This window comes from Choloepus didactylus, chromosome 5 (genome assembly GCF_015220235.1).
Source record: "Choloepus didactylus isolate mChoDid1 chromosome 5, mChoDid1.pri, whole genome shotgun sequence".
In the NCBI taxonomy this organism is placed as follows: domain Eukaryota; kingdom Metazoa; phylum Chordata; class Mammalia; order Pilosa; family Megalonychidae; genus Choloepus; species Choloepus didactylus.
Window position 1 is genome coordinate 63,423,209 of NC_051311.1, and position 23,558 is coordinate 63,446,766.

At 44.9% G+C, this 23,558-nt stretch overlaps 1 protein-coding gene and 1 long non-coding RNA gene across 16 annotated transcripts in view; both read left to right on the plus strand.

Moving 5' to 3' along the window:
• Positions 1–5,792: 5,792 nt before the first annotated feature.
• LOC119534135 lies at positions 5,793–8,272 on the plus strand. The gene is made up of 2 exons (XR_005216962.1): positions 5,793–6,951; positions 7,363–8,272. It is a non-coding gene; the product is annotated as an uncharacterized LOC119534135 (long non-coding RNA).
• Positions 8,273–21,319: 13,047 nt separating this feature from the next.
• LOC119534136 (kielin cysteine rich BMP regulator) overlaps positions 21,320–23,558 on the plus strand; it is a 34,675-nt gene continuing 32,436 nt past the window's right edge. For all 15 annotated transcript variants that reach the window (XR_005216965.1, XR_005216963.1, XR_005216964.1 and 12 more), the window contains exon 1: positions 21,320–21,480. Coding sequence is in view for 7 of the 15 variants with exons in the window: in XM_037836206.1 (XP_037692134.1) it covers positions 21,402–21,480 (79 nt within the window). In the remaining 8 variants the exon portion in view is untranslated. The remainder of the gene's footprint in view (positions 21,481–23,558) is intronic.

Genomic DNA, 23,558 nt, shown 5'->3' on the forward strand with positions numbered 1-23,558 from the left:
ACACTCTAGCCCTCCTCCCTGCGGCTCCTTTGTCCAAGATCATCATCCTTCTTCAGGCAATCATCCTGCCACACCCTCCACCCGCCCAGGACATTTCCTGTGCGCAGAGCATCCATAGTGTCTTCCTGTCCTATCCAGGTAACCCCAGGCATCATTGCTGCTGAGCAGAGCAGCCCCAGGAGGCCAGGAGGAGACTGCCCCTGCCCAGCTCAGACATGAAGCTTCCAGCAATAAGAGAGCTGCCTCACCACCCCCCTCTCCTCACTCACACATACTCCCACCTCGGGATTGGGGTTGCTGAGATCGTCAGGGGACAGGATGATGTGGGCCTGGAATGCAAGTTTAGGCTCCTGCCTGGAGCACAGGGGCTGGGAGTTTTCCTGAGGGCATTGGAGAAGTGGCTGCTCACCGAGTTTTTGGTCCTGCCTCCAACTCAGTTTCTCCTCCTAGCCATTGGGAGGGAACTCAGGGGTTAGAGCAGACCTGCCTGAGGGTGGGTGGAGGCCCCCAGGAGGGTCACTGACCCTGGAGGAGTGAGCAGGGAGGCCTGGACAAACAGGACAACACCTGGCATTGAGCAGGCATTGAGATGTCTGAGCCTGCAGGTGTTTATGGTGGAGTCTGCATTGGGGCTGGGAGGTGAAGGCCTTCCATCCATGGGAGGAAAGAGTGGCTACCTGAGCAGAAAGTGGGAAAGAGGTGGGCTCAGGACCCCCCGCACACTCTGCCTGGTGCGGGGAGTGATGGGGTGAGGAGGCTGGGCCAATGAGAATGTGCAGAGGCCAGTGCAAGTGTGCTAAGGCTCTGAAGTCTGGAAGGGATCTTTCCTCCACTGCCCTTCTAGAAAACTGACCAGACTTCTAGGCCTGAGGCAAGAGCCTCATTTATATTCCAGACCTCGGTCAATACCCATTCTCACCCTGCTCCCAGGGGCTCCTCTGTGTCCCTCAGTCTGGGCAGGGGGTTCTGAGGCAGCTGTCCTTGTTGCTAGGGGCTTCCTGAGCCCCATAGATGAGGCTGGGGCAGGAGCATATGCTTTGAATCAACACAGTTCCCCACTTGCTGGGGGACTGAATTCCCTTGGGAGCCCTGAGGGGTGAAGGGGGGGGCAATGGGGATGGGAGCCTTAAGCTCCTGGCAATAGAAAGACTTGTGCAGACTGGTCCTGGGTAGAAGGGATGGTCTTGGGCAGCCGGGACAGGGCCAAAAGGCCAGTCCCAGGCTGAACTTGATGAATCTGATGCATCCTTCCCTGTACCAGGGAACTTACCTTTCCTTTGAGGTTGTAGCACCTTCTTATCAAATGCTGGTAGTCCCACAAGATGAAAATCTGTCCCACCTAAACTAAGACTCTAATCAGCTTGCCCTAAAGACCCAAACCCCTCCCTTAGCCCTTCCCACTCTCCTGGCCTGGTCCACATAGGAGGTGAGGGCAGAAAGGGACCTGCCACACTATCCCCCACCCTAATCCCCCATCACACCTGTGCTGTAATCTCCAGTTTATCTGCTCTGAGCATATCAGTGGAAAAGCTCTAGGGTCCTTTCCTCTTGCAGCTAACATGAGGGTAGATACTCAGTATGAGCCTCAACATCCCCTCTCCCTGGTGCTCATGGTGGGTTCATTGTCTACCGCTTACCTTTGCAGGGGAGTAGCATCTAACCCCACATGTACCCTGTGCCAGTTTGAATATATTGTGTCCCCCAAATGCCATTATCTTTGATGTAATCTTGTGTGGGCAGATGTTATCAGTGTTGATTAGATTGTAATTCTTTGAGTGTTTCTTTGGAATGTGCCCCACCCAGCTGTGGGTGATGACTCTGATTGGATACTTTCCATGGAGGTGTTGCTCTGCCCATTCGGGTTGGGTCTAAGTTGATCAGTGGAGGCATATAAAGGAGCTGATGGACAGAGGGAACTCAGTGCAGCTGTGAGTGACATTTTGAAGAGGAGCTACAGGCAAGAGGGACACTTTGAAGAAAGCACAGGAGCTGCAAATGAGAGACAGTTTGAAGATGGCTGTTGAAAGCAGACTCTTGCTCCGTAGAAGCTGAGAGAGGACAAATACCCCAAGTGCAACTAAGAGTGACATTTTTGAGGAACTGCAGCCTAGAGAGGAACGTCCTGGGAGAAAGCCATTTTGAAACCAGAACTTGGAGGAGATGCCAGCCACATGCTTTCCCAGCTAACAGAGGTTTTCCGGACGCCATTGGCCACCCTCCAGTGACGGTACCTGATTGCTGATGTGTTACCTTGGACACTTTATGGCCTTAAGACTGTGACTGTGTAAACAAATAAATACCCTTTTATAAAAGCCAATCCATCTCTGGTGTTTTGTATTCCAGCAGCACTAGCAAACTAGAACATACCTCCACTGTCTTCTCTAACTATCCCGAGCAGTCTGATGGAAGAGTCCCATGCTGTTCTACATCCAAGAACACTCCTTAGGTCATTCAGGAAAATTTGGACCTGGGTTCCTGTTTTTCACCTCGGTTTCCCCAAGCCCTCTTAGGCTTCAATGCCACCTTAGTAGAAACTGTAGATCCACCAGTGACCTTCCAAAAGGGAACCTACAATGGTTCCATATCTCACTGGAATTAAAGTAGTATAATCTGAAGTAGATTTTGAAAAGTTAAGATGCCAATAATAAGTAATATGGTAAGACACAAGGCAACCACTAACAAAATAACTCAAAAAATATAGTAAAAAGTAAGTAAGGGAATTAAAATGTTACACTAGAAAATATTCAGTTATTGCAAAAAGAAAAAGCAGTAAAGGAGGAATAGAGGGAAAAAAATACATGAGACATTTAGGAATCAAAAAATAAAAGGTCCAACTAAAATCCAACTATGTCATCAATAATAAAATATGTCAATGGATTCAATATTCCAATCAAAAGGCAGATATTGAAAGACTGGATTAAAAAAAACAAGATCCAACTATATGCTATCTATAGGAAACATACTTTTAGATTAAAAAATGCAAATAAGTTGGAAGTGAAAGGATGGAAAAAGATACATCACGCAAACAGTAACCATAAGAAAGCTGGAAGGGCCATACTAACATTAGATAAAATCAATTTTAAAACATAGAAAAATGTTACTGGAGATACAGAGGGCCATTTTATAATGATAAAATGGTCAATATATATGTATTAGTTAGTGTTCTCTAGGGAAACAGAATCAACAAGAGATATCTAAATATAAGATTATATAAAAGTGTTTCATGCAACTGTGGGGATGCATGAGTTCAAATTCTGTAGGGCAGGCAGCGAACTGGCAACTCTGATGAAGTTGCTTGATGAACTCCTCAGGAAACGCTTTGCTGGCTAGCTGAAGAAGAAGTGAAGGTCCTCTACCTTTCTCACTTAAAAGTCTTCAACTGATTGGATTAAATCCAGCAGATTGAATTCTCTCATTGCAGAAGACATGCCCTTCATTGATGTAATCAGTCACAGCTGCAGCCAATTGACCGATGATTTAATAAACCAGCCTTCTGTTTTACTAACCAGCCACAAATGTCCTTGCAGTAACGAGTAGGCCAGTGCTTACTTGACCAGACACCTGGACACCATCACCTGACCAAGTTGACACATGAACCTAACCATCACAACACATTTGGAAGATAAAACAATCATAAATATATATGCACCTAATAACAGAGCCCCAAAATACGTTAAGCAAAAACTAACAGAATTGAAGGGAGAAATAGACAATTCAACAATATTAGTTGCAGACTTCAATACTTTACTTTCAATATTGGATAGAACAACAAGGCAGAGGAGCAACAAGAAAATAGAAGACATAAACAACACTATAAACCCACTAGAACTAACAGACATCTATAGAACATTTCATCCCAAAAGAACAGAAGATACATTCTTCTCAAGTGTATATGAAACATTCTTTAGAATAGACCATATGCTAGGCCATAAAAAACTTAATAAATTTAAATGGATAGAAATAATACAAACTATGTTCTCTGATCATAATGGAATTAAATTAGAAATCAGTAACAGGAAAAAATTTGAGAAACTCTCAAATATGTGGAAATTAAAAGCATACTCCTACATAATGAATAGGACAAAGAAGAAATCACAAGGGAAATTAGAAAATACCTTGAGATGAATGAAAATGAAGACAAATACAGTAAAACTTACGGGATGTAAGTAAAGTGGTGCTCATAGGGAAATTTATAGCAGTAAGTGTCCACATTAAAAAAGAAGAAAGATTTCAAATCAATAAATGAATCTACCTTAAGATACTGGAAAAAAGAATGATCTAAGCCCAAAGGATTCAGACAGAAAGAATTGATAAAGATAAAAGTAAAGTGGAGATAAACAAAACAGAGAATAGAAAACAATAGGGAAAATCAATGAAGCCAAAAGATTGTTGGGTCTTTGAAAGACAAGCTAAATTGATAAATGTTTAACTAGACTATCCAGTAGGAAAAAGAGAAAGGAAAAAAAAAAGCAAGAGGGAGAAGGCATGGGAAACTCAAGATAAAATCATGAAAGAGGGGACGGGGATGTTACTAACAACCTTAGAGAATTAAGAAGGACTATATAGGAATAACATAAACAATTGTATGCCAATAAACTAGATAACTTACATAAAATGAACACATTCTTAGACACAAACTACCAAAACTGACTCAAAAAGAAATAGAGAATCAGAATAGACCTTAACAAGTAAAGAGATGTAATTAGTAATAATAATAAAAAATACCCACAAAGAAAAGATTAGGCCCAGGTGGTTTCACTGGTGAATTCTACTAAATATTTAAAGAAGAATTAATACCAATTCATCATAAACTCTTCCAAAAAACAGGAGAGGAAAAGACACTTTCTAACTCATTCTATTAGGCCAAAACCAGACAAAGACATTACAAGAAAAACAAAACTAAACTAAACTAAAGACCAATCTCTCCAACGAATGTGGATACAGAGATCTTTAACACAATAATAGCAAACAAATCCATCAACATACAGAAATAGTTATACACCATGACCAAGTGGGATTTATCCCAGGAATGCAAAGTTCACTTAACATCTGAAAATAAATTAATTTAGTTCACCATATCAATATAATAAAGAACAAAATTCACACAATCTGTTCTGTAGATAAAGAAAAAGTCTTTGACAAAAACCCAGCAGCCCTTCATGGTAAAAAAAAAAAAAATAATAATAATAATATATTCAACAATCTGGGAATAGAAGAACTTCCTCAACCTGTTACAGGGCATCTATGTGAAACCCAAGGTCACATTATATTTAATGGTGAAAGACTGAATGATTTCCCCCTAAGTTAAGAAATAAGACAGGATGCTTGCTCTGATCACTTCTATTCAAAATTGTGCTGATCCAGCTCTTGGGGCGCAGGCCCGGCCGCCGCGGCGCGCGCCCGGTGGCCGTTGGCGCTCGCGCCGCGTCTTTCTTCTCGTACGCAGAACTCGGGCGGCGGCCTATGCGTTTGCTATTCGACGAGGAGTCGTCCGGGTTTGGCCCAGCAACTCTTTGTTTTTTTGTTTTTTTTGTTTTGCTGCTTCTACTGGTGCCTGATATCTTTCATTTTATCATTTTTCACAACCATGGTTGACATCTTGCTCCTACTTAAAGTATTCTGTATCTCTAGTCTGTGTGGTTGGTAGTGAACACGCTTATTTTTAAATGGTGCTGCAAGCCCAGCTATTTAATGGTGCACGTGGCTTTTTAGCAAGCAGCTCACTGGAACAGACTGAACCGGGCATGGAGTTCCTGAACATGTTTGGTGTTTTTTGTTTTTTTTTTTTTTTTAATTAATTGAAGGTTAACATGCCCTGAAACATTTTGTTTGTACAATTCCTGCTGAACCTCAAAATTAGTAGATTTGGAAGTGATTCAAAGCTTAACTTTTCCTGGCCTGCCCTATATTCTAATTGCTTGCAAGTCTTGATATTAAAATGGCCAAAATGCCAGTTTTTGCTTGTTACTTGTCAGCTGCTTTTATCAAATTCCAGGCCATTATTCAGCAAACACTATAGAAATGTTTGAAGAGTTGGATTTCAAGCATTTTTGTTTTGTGGTGTGGTGCTTACCAGTGGTACAGCTCTAAGCAAGAGAACAGAAATAAACACATTTAAATGTATTTTGTCTGGTTAGGTGTTAGCGGGTCCTACTATTTCATACAAATGTCTGAAAAAAATCACTTGACTATTCCTTTTATATAAAAGGCACAGACAAAGTGATCTCACTTCCAGAGAAATGACTGTTTTGGAGAAAAATGTATTGATCTTTTAGCTCTTCTGTAATTAAATCTGAATGTACCTCAAAAGAATCTTTAGACTGTGGTGATAAGATGCTTTCCTCTGGAGAAAAGAGGGAAAAAAACAACTGGAATACAAAGCTTGAATTTTTGTGACAAAACATGATACCCAGGATTGGAGGTGCAAAGAGTTTCGCTGTCACGTTCACCTGCGCTATCTGGAGCAGGTATCTTTCATTGTAGCCACAGCCATGGAATCCAGATTTCCAAGAACTGGACCTGAAACCCAGGAGAGCTTATCAGGATGGGCAGAACTCTGGAACTAGACATTTTTTAATTGTGAATTTTTGAACTGTTGACCTTGCTGTGAGAAAATAGGCAACGACTGAACAGTATTGCCACCAGCACCAATACTGGGAATTAGAGGACCTGAGCTTCTGTCCAGACCCTTGGTACAAATTCTGACGGCACTCCATCCAAAGTGAACTAGGATCTGGTACCTGGATTTTTGCCCATGTTTGAGTCCTACTACCTTACTACTGAAGAAGACACCATTCCTGTGGACCACTGTGACCCAAGAGGCATTCAGCCATGATGATGTGGCCTTCACCTCCACTCTTTTCCTGTTCTACCCAGATTCAACACAACCCCTTAAAGTGAAGTCAGAGCCTCAAACCAAATAGCTGAAGCTACTTTGTGATAACAACAAAGGTACAGTTTGTTCCATGAGAGCTCATTTCTTCAGTCAGAGCCTTCAGAGACACAGTGAAATTTGGGACAGGGAATTTTTAGTTATCAATGCTATCTGAAGAACAACAACATCTCTTTGAGAAGAGCATGGGACCACACCCCACAATCTCAAATAATTGATTCATGAAGAATCTAGGATCCATAAAGGTCACTGCAGATCTGTAGTAGCCTCCTGAATGGGAAAGCAGATATTCTGACCTGTTGAGAGCAAAACAAAGACATAGTGAACTCTTCATAGCATCTTCTTTGGGATTACTCAGGAACCAGAACTTTTCACACAAATGTGAGAAATTCTACCAAGGAATTCCTTTACCTAACAGCATCTCACAAAGCTCCAATCAGATTCCAGAAAAGGCTTCTTGATACATCAAGCTTTTTGTGAACAACCTATTCTTAGATCGTTTTCCAGAGGCTTTGTGGCTATGAAGCACTTTGAATGAAAACTATGCGGAAGCCCTGAGTAAAAGTGATGCTGCTCTGGATGAAGCAGGAGTGGGGGGGACTAAAACCCTCTACAAGCCCTTTCCTTCTCACCATGGTGACAGCCAAGGGGACTTCCTTGCAACACCTAGAGTTCCTCAGAACAGTTTGAAAACCACTGCCCTAGAGAACAATGTAATGTTTGACCTGGATGTCATCCTGATCTTTTCTGCTCCTCTACCCAACACAGCCCTTGTTCAGTTGATGCTGAACATATTTATGAATACTTACTGCGTGCACATTTTTAAAAATACAAGAAGATAGGCTGTCTTTGTCCCCCAGAATATTCAGATGGACTGAAGGTGGTGTCAAATGGACCTAATTTGACAGCTCTCCACCCCCAGATGGACTTCAGTGATTCCTGGGATTGAATATAGCCAGAGAGTGATTCATACATACTCTACACTGACAAACCAACTTCTTTCACAAACACCAGACGCTCTAGTGGTACTTGAAGTATATGTGACTTTGAAGTCTTGATCTTCAGATACCTAAATATGTAATGAATATTGAAGCTAATGCATCATTGGGACCATAATATACCATCTTGTGCATTTGATCTCTCATCATTAGCCACAGTCTGCTGCTTCATGTGCAGGGGATAACCATTAGCTATGAAAGTAGCATTCAGAGACTGGCAACTTTACCTGAAAGGGGCTCAGTACCTGCTTATCAATCATCTTACTCTCAAACTACAAGTCATTATATGACTCAACCAGTGGCAGTTCACTGCTCTTTGGTTTCTATTCATTTAATTACTATTTTCAGGATAGACAAACTAATAACCTGAAAAAAAAAAAAAGCCAAAACACTTCCTCCATCACTGGCATACCTGCCTATCCTGCTGCCGAATTATGACTGCTCAGTTCTAACTACAAATAACAGCTTATCCACAAGAGACAATCTTGGAACATCCTTTTTCATAAGTGATTAAAAGCTTATTTTCCAGCCAATGAGAGGAGTTCTATTAAGGATGAGTCTTTTGATATCTGGTACCATCAATTCTAGGTGTTAGGGTTATTTGGAGGCATGTTCTTTGACCATTCCATGATAGCTTACTTGCTGGGCATTTCAAATCACACATCATCCATCTTTTTTGCTGGAAATGTAGACTTACTTGAAAAGAAATCTACAAAGACTGCAGCTAAGGATTTTATCAGTTGACTCAAGATCTTCCTGCTGCTTATTCATGTTGTAAGACCACAGTTCCCTGTCTTTGTGGATGTAATTGCATTTCATCTGTCTCAGTAGAATTTTTTTACTCTGGCAGACACCTGATTCAGAGTGGCTCACATCATTCCTTGTCATGAGATACTCTCAGGCACCAGGACAACTTTTCTGTTCTTGTAAGAAGGATTCATTAACTCCCACACCAAATCACCTTGAACTAGAAAACATCGATTCATGTTATGAGAAAACCTTGTTGCTTTACTTCGCAAAGTCCAGCTTTCAGCTGCTCTAATGAATGCACTGATTAAACATTGGGAATGGCTTCTTTGTATCTCTCTTCCTGTAGACCAATTGTAATTACCTGACTAAACTCTACAAATCATCTTTCCAAGTCCTCCTGTACCTGGCTGAGGTCATAATCAAGGCCTAGGTCTGGTTGCTCTAGACTTCTCACCCTTCAACAAATAAAAATAAAATCTGGATGACTTGCCTGCTTGTATATACAGCTATTATTTGTAAAGAACAAAGGATCTAAAAAGCTCAATTTTTTTACTACCTTCAAAATACCAGCTTTTTTTTCCCCTCTTTCTCCTGTATTTTACAGAAAAAGACATTGATCTACACTGCCGGTCATTTCCTCTGATCTCAGCCAAAATGAGAGGTTTAAAATCAGAATGACCTCTGCCCATGAGTCTTCACGTACATTGTGTATGAAAATTGGGGGCTGGAAAACAAAAAGCCTGGAATTAAAATCTAGGAGCTTGCTTACTATCTCCATGCTTCAAGTCTCCTCTGCATCTTTCAGTGGCACCATTCAACTATTCTGAGGCCTTGACTTGCTTGTAAAAGGATTCTGAGATGGGCTGAGTTACAGAAGACGAAAACGTGATTACCAAAGAAAGTAGGGCCATCCTTGACAAACTTAGCTCCTCCGACCCTACTGTTCCCAGATGTAGCAAAGACTCCTAAGCTTCACCTCAAATCTAGATTGAGCATATGGCCTTCTCCTGAGCTGAAAGATACTGGGCAGATGAGCAGTAAAATGAAAGATGCTATAGCTGACTGGCCCATTAAGATCAGAAAGTTGTATCCTGTGTAAGCACTACAGATTAACCTTGGAATACCTAGGGTAAGAACTAATTCCCAGAGCTTCATTATTAATCTTCCTGTTCTTTGAGGTCATATCTTCCTTTTTTGTATGGCTGGTCCTGTTGGAGGTACCCTGCTTGCTTTACCTGACTTAGCCCTTGCTTACCTTTCTTCGATGTGTTGCTGCAAATCAGACTGGCTGCTCTTGAAAAGAATACAACCAGCCTCAGCCTATTTTGTGCCTATTTCCACCAAGGATTTTGAACAAAAACAAGCCACACCTCACCCCACCAGGACTTAATGTTCACAGCAGGAAGGCCATGCTGTACACTCCTTGACCAGCAGCTATTTTTTTAAAAGTGCAGAGTAGGCTTGTATGCCTATATGTCATTTCAAGCACCTGGAACCTTTTCTACCACATCTGGAAGGAGTACACACTCATAACATTGTCGATTCCTCTCCTGCAATAATACAGAGGTGAGTCGCCAGTAGTCAGAGAAACAAGGAACACCAGAAAGGTTTTCCATTGAACTTAAAATCTGCATCTAAGTCAAATAACCTCACAAGACTGTTTGCCAGTGGGGGCTAGTTGTCCTGCTTCACATCAGCAAGACAGTTGGGCTGTCAGACCCCTGACCACCAAGTTTGCTTATATTTAAACTCTGTTACCATCCAAAGTATGTTATTGGACATGATTTATTATTCCATTCAAATGGATTACAGGCTTCCTGAGGACAGGACAAATTTATTTATCCCTCTTGATGTTTTCAGAATACTTTTATTTATTACCAAGGAAGAAATTATGTCAGCTGTTACTATTCAACTTCATGAGCAGAGATTAAAGTTTTTTATTATCTGGTCTCATCCCAGACATCACTTGTTTTTTATAGCCTAGTATTCATTCCATGTTCTTGTAATAACTCAATGTTTCTTGGAACCACCTTTCACTAGGCCCAGTCCATGTGGTTCAGAAGGGCCAACCCAACTTGGGACATTACAGAGGTTCATATAATTAAGATCCAATCAGTCAGAACAGTTTATCTCCTTGACCATAGCAATTGGTTCAGGAATGGTCATGTGATCCAAGTTGGTCCAGTGATAGTCAGCCCTACAAATTTTACTGAACTGTGGAGAAGCTTTGCTGCAGTTGCTAAGCTTCATAGGATGAAAAGCTGGAACCAACAAGGCCCACTACATACAGTGAGCCAGTCAGAGAATAAGCCAGTGCAAAGGAAAGAGCCAAAAGATGAAGAGACTTGCATTCCTGATAACATCATTTGCATCCCTGGATCCAACTGTGCCTGAAGCTAGTATATCCCCTGGACTTTTCAGTTATGTGAACCAATAAATTCCCTTTTTTGCTTAAAAAAAAAAAAAAAAAAAAAAAAAAAAAAAAATTGTGCTGGAGGTTCTAGCCAGGTAATCAGGCAAGAAAAAGAAATAAAAGGCAACCAGATTGGAAAAGAAGAAGTAAAATTATCTCTATTTGCATTGACATGACTTTGACTACAGAAAATCCTAAGGAATCCACTAAAACACTATTAAAACTGATGAAGGAATCCAACAAGATTTCAGAGTACAAGATCAATATGCAAAAATCAATTGTATTTTTATACACTTGCAATAAATAACCCAAAAATTAAATTTAAAAAATTCCATTTATGATAACATAAAAAAAAATGAATACAACACTTAGGAATAAATTTAACAAAAGAAGTGCAAAACTTATACTCTGAAAACTATAAAACACTTTTCAAAGAAAATGAAGAAGACCTAAATAAATGGAAAGTCATCCCAAGTTCATGGATTGGAAGAATCCATATTGTTAAAATGGCAATACTCCTGTGGTAGATTGAATAATGTCTCCCACAAGGACATGCTCAAGTACCAAGTCCTGGTCCTGTGGGTGTGGACTTATTTGTAAATAGGATCTTCAAAGACACTATTAAGATGAGGCCAAATTGAATCAGGGTGTGCCTTAATCCAATATGACTGAAGTCTGTATAAACAGAAGAAATGTGGACACAGTTAGTCATTGAAGCCAGAGAAGGAGAAAGAAGATAGGTGACCATGTGAAAGAGGCAGAGATGCATCTACCAGCCACAGAACACCAAGGATGGCCAGCAAGCCACCACCAGAGTGCTACAGACTTTGGAGAAAGCCTGATCCTGCCAACACCTGGATCTTGGATTTCTAGCCTCCAAACTGTAAGCCAATAAATTCCTGTCATTTAAGCCAACCAGTTTGTGGTATTTTGTTATAGCAGCCCTGGCAAACTAAGACAATCCTCAAATTTATCTACAGATGCAATGCAATCTCTATCAAAACCCCAGCTGGCTTCTTTGCAGAAATTGACAAGCTGATAGCAAAATTCATATGGAAATTCAAGGTACCCAGAATAGCCCAAACAACCTTTAAAAAGAACAAAGTTGGAAGACTCACACTTCCTAATTTCAAAACTTAAACAAAGTATTACAATAGTAATTAAAACGGTGTGGTACTGGCATAAGGATAGACATATAGATTAATGGAACAGAATTGAGAGTCCAGAAATAAACCCACACATCTATGGGTCACTGCTTTTCAACAAGGGTGCCAAGACCATTCAATGGAGAAGGAACAGTCTTTTTAAGAAATGGTTCTGGGATGACTGGCTATCAACTATCCTACTTCATCCCCTATACAAAAATGGATCAAAGACTTAAACATAAGAGCTAATACTATAAAACTCTTTGAAGAAAGTTAAGAGTTATCTTCATGACTTTGGATTAGGCAATGGTTTCTTAGATATGCCAACAAAAGTGCATGTGAGAAAAGGACAAATAGATAAATTGGACTGCATGAAAATTAAAAACTTTCACACTGTGGACATCACCAAAAACTTGAAAAGAAAATCCAAAGAATGAAAGAAAATTTTTGCAAATCATGTACCTGAAAACTGAATAATAAAAAGGTAACCAATTTAAAAATGGGAAAGGATTTGAATAGACATTTCTCCAAAGACATATAAATGGCTAATAGGCACTTGAAAAGATGTTCAAAATCATTAGTCATTAGGGAAATGCAAATCAAAACCACAATGACAGACCATTTCACACCCACTAGGATAGCTGTATCAAAATGATAGATAATGACAAGCGCTGGTGAGGATGTGGAAAAATTGGAACACTCATGCTCTGATGGTGGGAAAGTAAATGGTGCAGCCAGAGTGGAAAACAGTTTGGCTATTTCTCAAAAGGTTAAACATAAAGTTACCATATGACACACTTATTCCACTCCTAGGTATATACCCAGGAGAAATGAAAACATAGATCTACACAAAACTTGCATATGGTGTATATGTGCAATGGAATATTATTTGGCAATAAAAAGAAATGAAGTACTGATGTGTGCTGCAACACAGATGAACCTTGAGAATGCCATGCTAAGTGACAGAAGCCAGTTACAAAAGACCACATATTGTATGATTCTATTTATATGAAATGTCCAGAATACGTCAATCCGTAGAGACAGAAAGTAGATTAATGGTTGCTTAGGGTTGGGGTGGGGTGTGATAGGAAATCAGGGTTGACTGCTAAAGCATAGAGGGTTTCTTTTGTTAGTGATGAAAATGTTCTAGAATCAATTGCAGTGATGGTTGTACAGCTCTATAAGAATACTAAAAGCTCTCAAAATGTATACTTTAAATAGGCAAGTTATATGGTACATGAATTATATCTTAATAAAGCTGTTAAAAAAGGGAGAGGGAGGCCTGAGGTCACCACTGTGTGGCAGGACATGGGGTGCCTCGAGATGGCCCAGGTAGTTTTGATCCACTAGCCTTTCCCCTTGCTTTTTTGACACCCCCCCCCCAACACACACACACACACACTTCATGGCAGCCAACAGGCAAACCCATCTCAGCCCCGCTCTAAGGTCCTATTAGCCTCTAAACTTAGGGTGGGGCTTATGGTGCTAGATGAGATCAGCCCCTTAACCAGAGGCCTCTTGGCTAGACTCAGCCCAAATTCCTGAGAGAGGGTCTCCTCTGACCAGCTTGCATGGGGAGACAAGCGCTGGCAGCTCCGAGCCCAGCTTCTGGGGACATGTATCAAGAGAAGTGGCAGAGAGCCTGAGCTAACCCAAGGCAGAGGGCACGTGTAAGCAATGCCTCCTCCTTGGCCAGCTCCCATCCAGCCACTTGGAGCTGCAAACGGGGCTTGCACAGTTCTGAGGCAGGCTGCTTGACCCTGACAGGCCTTGCCTTTGTTTGGGTCCTCAACTCTGGGGTCCTCAAATCAGGAGCATAGGGACATGGCCTAAAGGAACCTCTGCATCTCAGTACCTCCTCCCTCCCCCAATCCTTAGGCTTTGCCCATGGGCTTGAGACGGTGGGAGAGTGACTTCTGAGTGTGCCCAGTTACAGGTACCTTCTAGACGACCCCTGTGGCTGCACCCTGAGATAAAAGCAGGGGAGGGGCAGAGATGGCAAGGTGACCTGCCCTTGGGAAAGCTCCCAGCCTGGGACTCTCACAGCCTGAACCCTGTAATAGAGCCAAGACCAAGTGCTGTGGGAGCACCAAGAAGGGCCATGGAGGAGCAGAAGCTTATGGGCAAAAGTGTCACTGGTGGGGTGGGTCGTGCGAGAGGAGCGAGCAGTAATCTCCACAGTGGTTGAGGAGTTTGGAACCGGCCAGAGCTGGGTGGGGTACCCGTTCCTCTACTCTCCAGATGAGTGATCTTGGTTGAGCTCCTTAAACATTCCAAGCCCCAGTTTCCTTGCTTGTAAAATGGGGATCATAATAAAGCTGTCATGAGCATGAATTACGAGAATCTGGGTAACCCACTGAGAATGTACGTGTCTCCATATGTATCACTCCTAAGGTGGGGGGGTGGGCTGAGGGCCTGGAGCCAGAGCTGCTGCATCTGGCTATGCACTGCACAACCCTAGGGGGCCTCATCCACGTCACAGCCTTTGTAAATCCAGCCAGAGGAAGGAAACTGTCCAGGGAAGCTGCACTTTTTACTAATTTACACATAGTTGCCTTATGGTCTAAATGTGTGCTGTCCAATATGGTAGCCACTAACTAATTATGGCTACTTATTAAATTAATGAAAATTAAATAAAATTAAAAATTCAGATCCTCAGTTGCACTAGCCACATTACATGTGCTCAGTAGCCTCATGTGGCTACTGTATTCGACAGTGCAGATATAGAATGTTTCCATCATTGTGGAAAGTTCGGAGCTAGCTTGCAGGGCAGTAGGGAGAGGAAGAAGAGTGGGTACCTCTAAAATTTGCATATGCTAGTTTTTTTCCATATAAGTGAGATCATATATTTGTCCTTTTGTGTCTGGCTTATTTCACTCAGCATAATGTTTTCAAGGTTCATCCATGTTGTAGTATCAGAACTTTATTCCTTTTTATAGCTGAATAATATTCTAGTGTATGGATATATACACCATATTTTGCTTATCCATCAATTTCTGGTGGACACTTGGGTTGCTTCCACCTTTCGCCTCTAGCTCTTGTGAATAATTTTGCTCTGAACATTGGTGAACAGATATCTACTTGAGTCCCTGTTTCCAATTCTTTTGGAAGTGAAAATGCCAGGTCATACAGTAATTCTATACTTAACTTTTTTTGAGGAATCACCAAACTATTTTCCACAGCACCTGCACCATTTTACACTCCCACCAACAATGCATAAAGATTCCTATTTCTCCACATTGTTGCAAACATGTTTTTTTTTTTTTTTTTTAATACTAACCATTGGTATGAGGTGGTGTTTCACTATGGCTTTTACTTACATTTCCCTAATAGCTAATGATGTTGAGCATCTTTTCATGTACTTATTCTTGGTAGAAATGTCTTGGTAGAAATGTCTATTTGCGTCTTGGTAGAAATGTCTATTTGCGTCTTGACCCATTTTTTAATTGGGTTATTGGTGTTTTGGTTGTTGAATTGTAGGAGTTCTTCATATATTTATATAGTAAATCCTTATCAGATATATGGTTTCCAAATATTTTCTTCCCAAGGGTCAGTTTTTTTTTTTTTGCTTTGTTTTGCTTTGCTTTGTTTTTTTTTTTTTTTTTTTTTTTTTTTTGTTTTTTTTTTCATTTTTTCATTTTTATTGAGATTGTTCAGATACCACACAATTATCCAAAGATCCAAAGTTTACAATCACTTGCCCCTGGGTACCCTCATACAGCTGTGCATCCATCACACTTAATTTTTGTTCAATTTTTAGAAACTTTTCATTACTCCAGACAAGAAATAAAGTGAAAGATGAAAAAAGAAAAAAAGAAAAGGAAACTCTAATCCTCCCCATCCCTAACTAACCCCCCTCAATTGTTGACTCCTAGTATTGATATAGTACGTTTGTTATTGTTTATGAAAAAATGTTGAAATACTACTAACTGTAGTATATAGTTTGTAATAGGTATATAGTTCTTTCCTATATGCCCCTCTATTATTAATTTCTAATTGTATTGTCATACATTTGTTCTGGTTCATGAAGTGATTTCTAGTATTTGTACAGTTGATCATGGACATTGCCCACCATAAAGAATCAGACAATACCACCAATGTCAAGTGTCTAACATGCCTCTCCTATCCCCCCTCTTATCTGCATTTACCTTAGTATATCACCTTTGTTACATTAAAGGAAGCATAATACAATGATTCTATTAGTTACAGTCTCTAGTTTATGCTGATTGCATCCCTCCCCAATGCCTCCCCATTTCCAAGGGTCAGTTTTTGAGAGAAGAAAGCAAAAAGAAATTGGAGAAGCCCCAGGCCAGAAGAGACACAAGGCTGATAGGCCGCCTCTGCTGGCAAGCACCCCTCCTGGGCTACAGAACCTGTGTGAGCTCACCCCAAGCCTCTGTGCCCACCCCCCAGGCTGGGGGCTCTCATAAGGTAGTTCAATCGTAGTCTCTGCTCTGATTTCATTGGTTTCTCTATTCCAACAACAAAGCTAAACTGAAAAATGTACACACATGCTTAAAATCCCAGGAGGTTCTATCCGACAGGGAAGCATTAGGTTCCCACTGTGTGTATTAACCTGTGAGCAGTAACAGCTCAGGTGTGTGGACTGCCGTTTTGTGTGTCAGTTGGTGTGTTGTCTCCTGGTGGGGTGCTGGAATCTCGTGGGAGTGGATCTACCTGTGTGGCACTTTAAAGTCCAGGAAGGGGCTTCCTAGAAGGGTGCTGCTGGGCCACTTAGCCTGAATATGGGGGAGGGGTAGCTGGGCTCTGGGATATGTGTTGAGGAATTAGAATCTCAGCTCCACGATAAACAGCCCTGGGAGGCAAGTAAGCATGAGTTGTAGGGATGTGGGTTGGGGGGTGGGGGTTGGGGGTGGGGAAGGGCTCCTGCACAGCCCGTTCCAAAATGCCATCTCCAACCTCAATCCTGTGGTGTGCACGTGTTGTGTGTGGTTGTGTGGGCCAGGGGAAGGGTGTGGAAGACCATCCGGGGGTTATCATTGGTTACATCAGGGTAGGAGCCGCGTGGGCCTGGAAAGGGGCTGACACAGGCATACTGATGAGCTTTGCCTTCATACCTTTGTAGTATTCCACTTCATTTGTCACTACTGTTGTAATTGGAAAAAACATCAAATGGATTACGAAAGTTTAATTATTTACCAACCCCTTCTCTCCTTCCCTCCCCACAGTGACCTTCCATTCCCAGCCACCCAATCCAGAGAGAAAAGCAACCTGCTTCTAGTGACAACCTGAGGAGGTAAGGAACAGGAAGTGACAACCTGAGGAGGTAAGGAACAGGAAGTGACAACCTGAGTTAAGCTGGGGCCAGGCATCATCTATATACGAGGCACACGCTACGCAGGCCTTGTCTTGTTGAACCCTCCCAACAAAAGGCAGGTGACAACTTCATTTGGGAAATGAGGGCTTAGGAGGGTTAGGTGACTTCATACAGTAAGCAGTTAGGGTTAGCATGTGAGCAAAGGACTCAGCAGAAAACAGAAGTCCCCTCAAAAGCCTTTAGCTACAATGAGTTTAAAAAAGAAACTATTTACAGATCTGCAGGCATGGTTAGGAGAATCGACAAGGGATGTTGAGGCACCTGGAAACTTTCAAGAGGGGAAGAGCAGGAAGCCATGGCCACCCCTGGGGCAGAGGGGACAAGGGGAAGGACACCGTTACCTCAGGATCCTGGTGATGCAGGGGGAGGTGGGGGGAGGGGGGATAACTCAACCGTGCTGCTCTCCTGCCCTCCAGTCCCCTACTGCTCCCTCTCCTTGGCTGAACCAACAGGAAGCCAGGGGACAAGCAAACCCAGAGTGATGCAGGCTGTGGGGTCAGAGAGGGACAGAGGATAAATGTGGGATGGGAGAAAATGGAGGAAGCCAGCAGAATCAGTTAGTGGTAGAACAGAAATTGAATCAAAAGCTGGCTGCCTTCGAATCCTGGGCCCTTTCTGCACCCCACATAGCATCACATGCTCCCAGGCCCACACAAGTCCCCTGTGGGAAACTTCAGTTTCCATGCATGGGGCCATGTGTCAACGGAAAACCCCAGAGGCATTCTTTACTTTCTCTAGCCAAAATGTTCCTCTTCTAAAGAAAGGGCTGCCTGGCACTCAGGAGACTGCATCTGGTACACTGGCCCAGCAGAGAAACGTGAGCCCTTTATTCCAGGCCAGATATTACCTGCCCCCGTGTGCACCTGCAGGTCTGTGCTCACACCTTTCCCTCTGCCACGAATCCCTTTGCCCCTGCCCTTGGCCTTCACGGGGTGTCTGGACAGGGCCATGTCTCACTCATGGCTATATCCCTGTACCTGGCATGGTGTCTGGCACGGAAGAGGCTCATGGTGGACATTCAACTGTGGAACTCAAATGCCTCTGCAAAATGACATCCTTTTTTTTTTAGGGCCCTGGGATTTTATGTCACAGAGTGAGTTTTCCAGAAGCTTCTCTACCTTCTGTTGCAGATAAAGGAATGTTATTACTGGCTTTTCAAGTTGTGCCTCAGGAAGAGATGATGATTATGATAATAAAAATAATAATATATTTTGGGTGCTTAACATGTGCCAGGCACCATAAAAAGTTCTTATGTACATTATCCCATTTAACACGTTGTGTTGGACGCCTCTTGTGCAAATCCTCTTGGCTGAGCCTCTTATTCCAGTTCTACGCGGGCTTCAGGCAGCTCCGCCCAGGGGCATCCCAACAGCGTCTGGCTTCGGGCTCTGGCTGCAACTCTCCCTTCTTGCTTTGGAGTTTCTGATACCACAGCATTGGACACCTCGGGAACCCACTGGGGCACTCACTCTTGCATAACTGGAGCAGCTCTTGCCCCACGGGGCCACCCAGATCGCAGGGGACCGATGCCAATGGATAAGTACTTCTACTTCCTGCCCCAGATGGACAGTCCTGAGCTACTTTCGCATGGTCCTTTCAGATTACTGGGGGACCAGACAATCAGATGCCTGCGGCAATGGCCAACTCCATAAGGAATCCTTTTGTTGGCTCTCCATCCTTCCCTGTTTCACTCCCCCTATCTCTCATTCCTGCTCCCTGGGATCAGATTCCAAAATAATCTTGCAGGTAAGCCTTTGTCTCAGGCTCTGCTTTCTGGGGAACCCAGGCTAAGACAACCCTTCAACTCTGGCAGAGGCCCTGTGATTATCCTCGTGGCACAGGGAAGGAACCTGAGGCTTTGAAAGATTAAATCATTTGCTAAGATCATAGAGCAGGGAAGGGGCAGAGGCACTGAAAAGTTTAAGGAGGAAGGAGAGGGGATGAAGTAGTCCTCTCTGAGAGTGGGAGAATGAATTTACCAGAGAATAGTAGTAGGACTCCAGGCCAGTGTTGAGTGTCCCTGGAGGTCAGTGGTCATGAATTTGAGATGAAATCTCACCAGGCGGTGAGATTTTCTCCAGCAGTATTCAGGTGGTGTGATGAAGGCTTGGAGAAAGTGGGTGGTGAGACTTTTTAGTGGGTGCTGTAGGAGGGCAGGGGGACGGGCAGCTTAGGGATCTGCAGAGCAGTAAGCAGCTGAGAATCAGGGTGAGGAGAGACAGCTGGGAACCTTGGGCTCCTGAGGGTGATGGAGTTTACAGGGACGTGAGTCCCGACGAGTTCTCCATCTTCGACTCCAGGAAAGAATGACCCCAAAGCTGCTGGCAGCATGAGCACCCCATCTCAGAGGTTGGGTATAGTTGTGCCACGGGTGGGGTCAGGCTATGTATGGACAGGACTGACCAGGCCCTGGGGTCTCAAGGACTGGCATTGAATCCAGGCTCCAGCGTGACTTGGATCAAATTAGCAAGCTTCTCTCAGATTCTTCATCTGTAAAATGGGGAGAAGACACCCCACCCTGAGTGGTTGGGATAAGGATTAGAGATAACACAAGAGAAGTAGTTAGCGCTCATTCCTATGTTCTAGTTATAGGCATGAAATTATTTGAGCCTCACAAACATGCTATGAAGTGGTGCTGTTAGAACTACACGTAATGGCTAAAGCAAATTAGCCCCTGAGAAGCTAAAATGACCTGCCTAAGGTCCCCCAACAACAAGTAATAAGCAACAACAAGCAACAATAAACAATTAGGCCTTGACCACAGCAGAGTTTGTGCTCTTTATCTCTCCACCCGCCAGCCTCCCAGGGGACTTGCCTTATAACAGGCACCCAGTAAGCAGAAACTATTTTTCTTAAACCTGGTGGGAATAAAGCTGTCACTTCCTTGTTCTTTTCTTCCAGCCGGCTGGCTGGGTCTTTCCTCGGCTCCTGTGACCCAGCTCAGGCCAGCTGAGGTCAGATCTCAGCTTTGAGGGGCAGCCTCCCTTCCCCCGCCACAAACCGTTCAGGCCCCAGATTGCGGGCCCATACTCCTTGGGGAAGAGAAGCTGCCCTCTCTTTACTGAGGCCATAAGATGCCTGAAGTGGGGCTGTGGGAGACCTTTATTCCCTGCCTGGGCTCAGGGAAGGGGGGTGGGGTGGCTTCAAAATTGCTGGATTTTATGGTGGGAGGGAGACTGCTTTAGCAGGGTTCCCAGCTCCACCCTTCAGAGCCCTCTTGGCCTGTGAGCTTGGCGCCCCATCCCCAACCTCCCTCTGCTTCCCAGCTGTGCAGATGAGTTTCCCAGCCTCAGGGCCCACGTGGACAGTGTTCCTCACCTCCTCCCTTTGGCCCCCTTCTCCAGCTGAGTCTAGGGCCTAGCACTTCCCTCTGCCCAGGCTCACCCCACCGGCCAGGCCAGAGCACAGGAGCTGGAAAACCCGACCAGTTTACGAATAGAGAAACTGAGGCTCAGAAAAGTTTCTTCATCTGTCTAAGGACACATGGAATCGGCTGAGCAGGTTATGTGAACTCAGCTCAGTCTGTTTCTCTTGTAATAGGTGGGAGCCAGGAAAGGCTGAATTGGGAACCCCAGGACAGATGGAGTAACCCAAGGGGCAGGGAGACCGTCTGGCTGTCCCCAAGCGCGGGAATGATGGCTGTGTGCTTATTTTCAGGGTCTCCTCTTAGATCATATTCAAGAGACTCCGCCGTCCGCCACCCCAGCTTCCTGCGGGGTTGGGCTGCTCTCAGGGGCCGTCGCAGGGCTGGGCGCCTCCAGGCTCTCTGAACAAAGCCTGGGTGGGAGGTGGCCTGGTGTCTCCCCACCCCCGCCTCCCCCAGCGCCTGCGGAGCCGCGACCACAGACAGCGCGGCGCGGCGAGCATGGCAGGAGTGGGGGCCGCTCTGCTGCCGCTCCTCCTGCAGTTGGGGAGCCTGGCGCGGGCCCCGGGGCCGAACGGAGGTGAGTCGGGTCGCCGAGGTCCTGGGGACCAGCGGGCCGGGACCCCACCTCTTGCCCAGCCCAGGCTGAGGGAATGGACGGGGGCCAGGGGCTCCTTCTCCCAGTTCTGCCTCGGGGTGCTTTAGCCTCTCAGCACCAACCTCAGTCTACCCCTTGGTTGGAGGGAGGATGGTGGGGGGAGACCAGAGGCTAAGGCAAGGGGTCCAGGAGTGGGAGGGGGCTTCCCGCAATGGCCCTGGGAGAAATTCCTGCAGGCAACACAGTGGGGGAGCCGCATCGTCCTGGAATCTGCGAGTCTGAAGTTAATGATTTCTCTTGAGAAAGGGGAAAAAGGGGGGAGGCCGGCTGTGGGAGCTGACTTGGAGTCTGAGGTGGTCAGGCAGGATCTAGGGGTTAGGGGTGAGGAAGGGGGGTTACGAGAGGGCAGCAAAGGAAAGTTCCATAGGGAACAATCAGGTCTTGAGGAACCCTTGGGAACTCTTTCTGCACATCTCCCAGGCAAGGGGTGGTCCCATCTTCATCTGGTGATCCCAGAAGACCCCCAGCTTCTCCCTGATCCCCTTATTGTGCCTGCTGCAGCAGGACTGGAGGAGAGGCTCGGAGAAGGGATCGTTTGGAGGGGTGGGAGTGACAGGAGGCCAGATGGGAATTAAGCTTGGGTGGAGGGTTTAAGATGCTGAGACCCCATTCTTGGTCACTCTTCATCTGATCAGGAAGGAAACGAGATACAGGAGCCAGAAATCTGCAGACAAACTGCATTCCAGGGACCAGATACCCTGTGCAAGGAAGGGAGACGGGAACATGCACAACGGCTTTGGGTGTCAGCCTACAGTTGGGGTGCTAGAATGCCGAATGTGTTCGCAAGGCAGGCTGAAAAGATAGGGCAGCACTTGTGAAAGTTTGCATTGGGGCTTGCTCTGGGGAACCTTTAGATGTGTGATTTCTAAAGGATCCTCCAAGGGCAGAGGAGAGATGGAGGCAGGGAGGCTGGTCAGGGAGCTTTGTCTTCAGCCTCCTGAATGGAGACAGAGGGGAGAGAAGAGGAGAGGCGAGGGGAAGGGGTGGGGACAGGGGAGGGGAGAGGAGAGGATGGATTGGGGGACAACTGATGGAATTTGGGGGAGGTCCAGAAAAGATGCTGAGCCCAAGATTTCTAGCTTGGGAAGTGGGTGGGTGGGGATGGCATTTACCAGGCTGGGAATTCAGGGCAAAACAGGTTTGGAATCCAAGCCCTATAGTGGGGGAGGAGTGGGTGACACTGGTCCCCTGCCCCATAGGCCTAGTGTCTGTGGGAAACCCTTCTAGCCACCCCAGGCCCTGCCTCGCTAATGAGCTGCCTCTGTGGAAAAGAGCCTCCCCTCTCCCTCCTCCTTCTTCTCCTCCCCTCTCACCTGCTCCTCCAGACCCTCCACTGCCCTGCCCCCTCCCACCCCCAGGAGTGATGATGTCTGTGGAACCAACCACCTATTCAGCCTATCCCCTCCTTGCCATTGCTTTCCTGACTCTGCAGAAGTGAGAAGGTGAAAGTGGCCTTTCCCCATTCCCAGACCTGAATTTCAACTCAGAGGCCCCCTTCCCTCCAACAGGCTGTCTTCCACCTGGCCTGGTGTGGTGAAAACTATGAGGAGGGTCTGCCCAGCACCAACTCCAAACCCTTCAGGAAGCGCAGCCAAGTCCCACTTTCTGGAACCCCCCCCAGCTATGCGGGTACCCCAGGCCTGGAAAAGTGACAAGACTTGGGGCTGGAAACAAGTGTAGCAGTTGCTCCTCCCTGTGCACATTCTCCAAAAGTGGTGCCTTTTCTGACAGGCCCAGACCAGCAGTCAGGGGGCGTGCCTGCTCATGTGTTCCCCGAAAAGACCCTCAAGCCAGACCCCAGGCACCTTAGAGCAGCCCTGCCTTTCCCCACCTCTTACCCTCTCCTGCCTTCTGTGCCCCCCCCCCCCCACCTCCCAGGACGGCATGTTAGCTTCCCAGGTGGTCTCTGGCCAAGAGTGAGTTTGGATGATCCTGACCTGCACCCTGCCCGCACCCCCGCCATGCTTGGGGACCCCTGCAGAGTCAGGGCAGGCCATGGG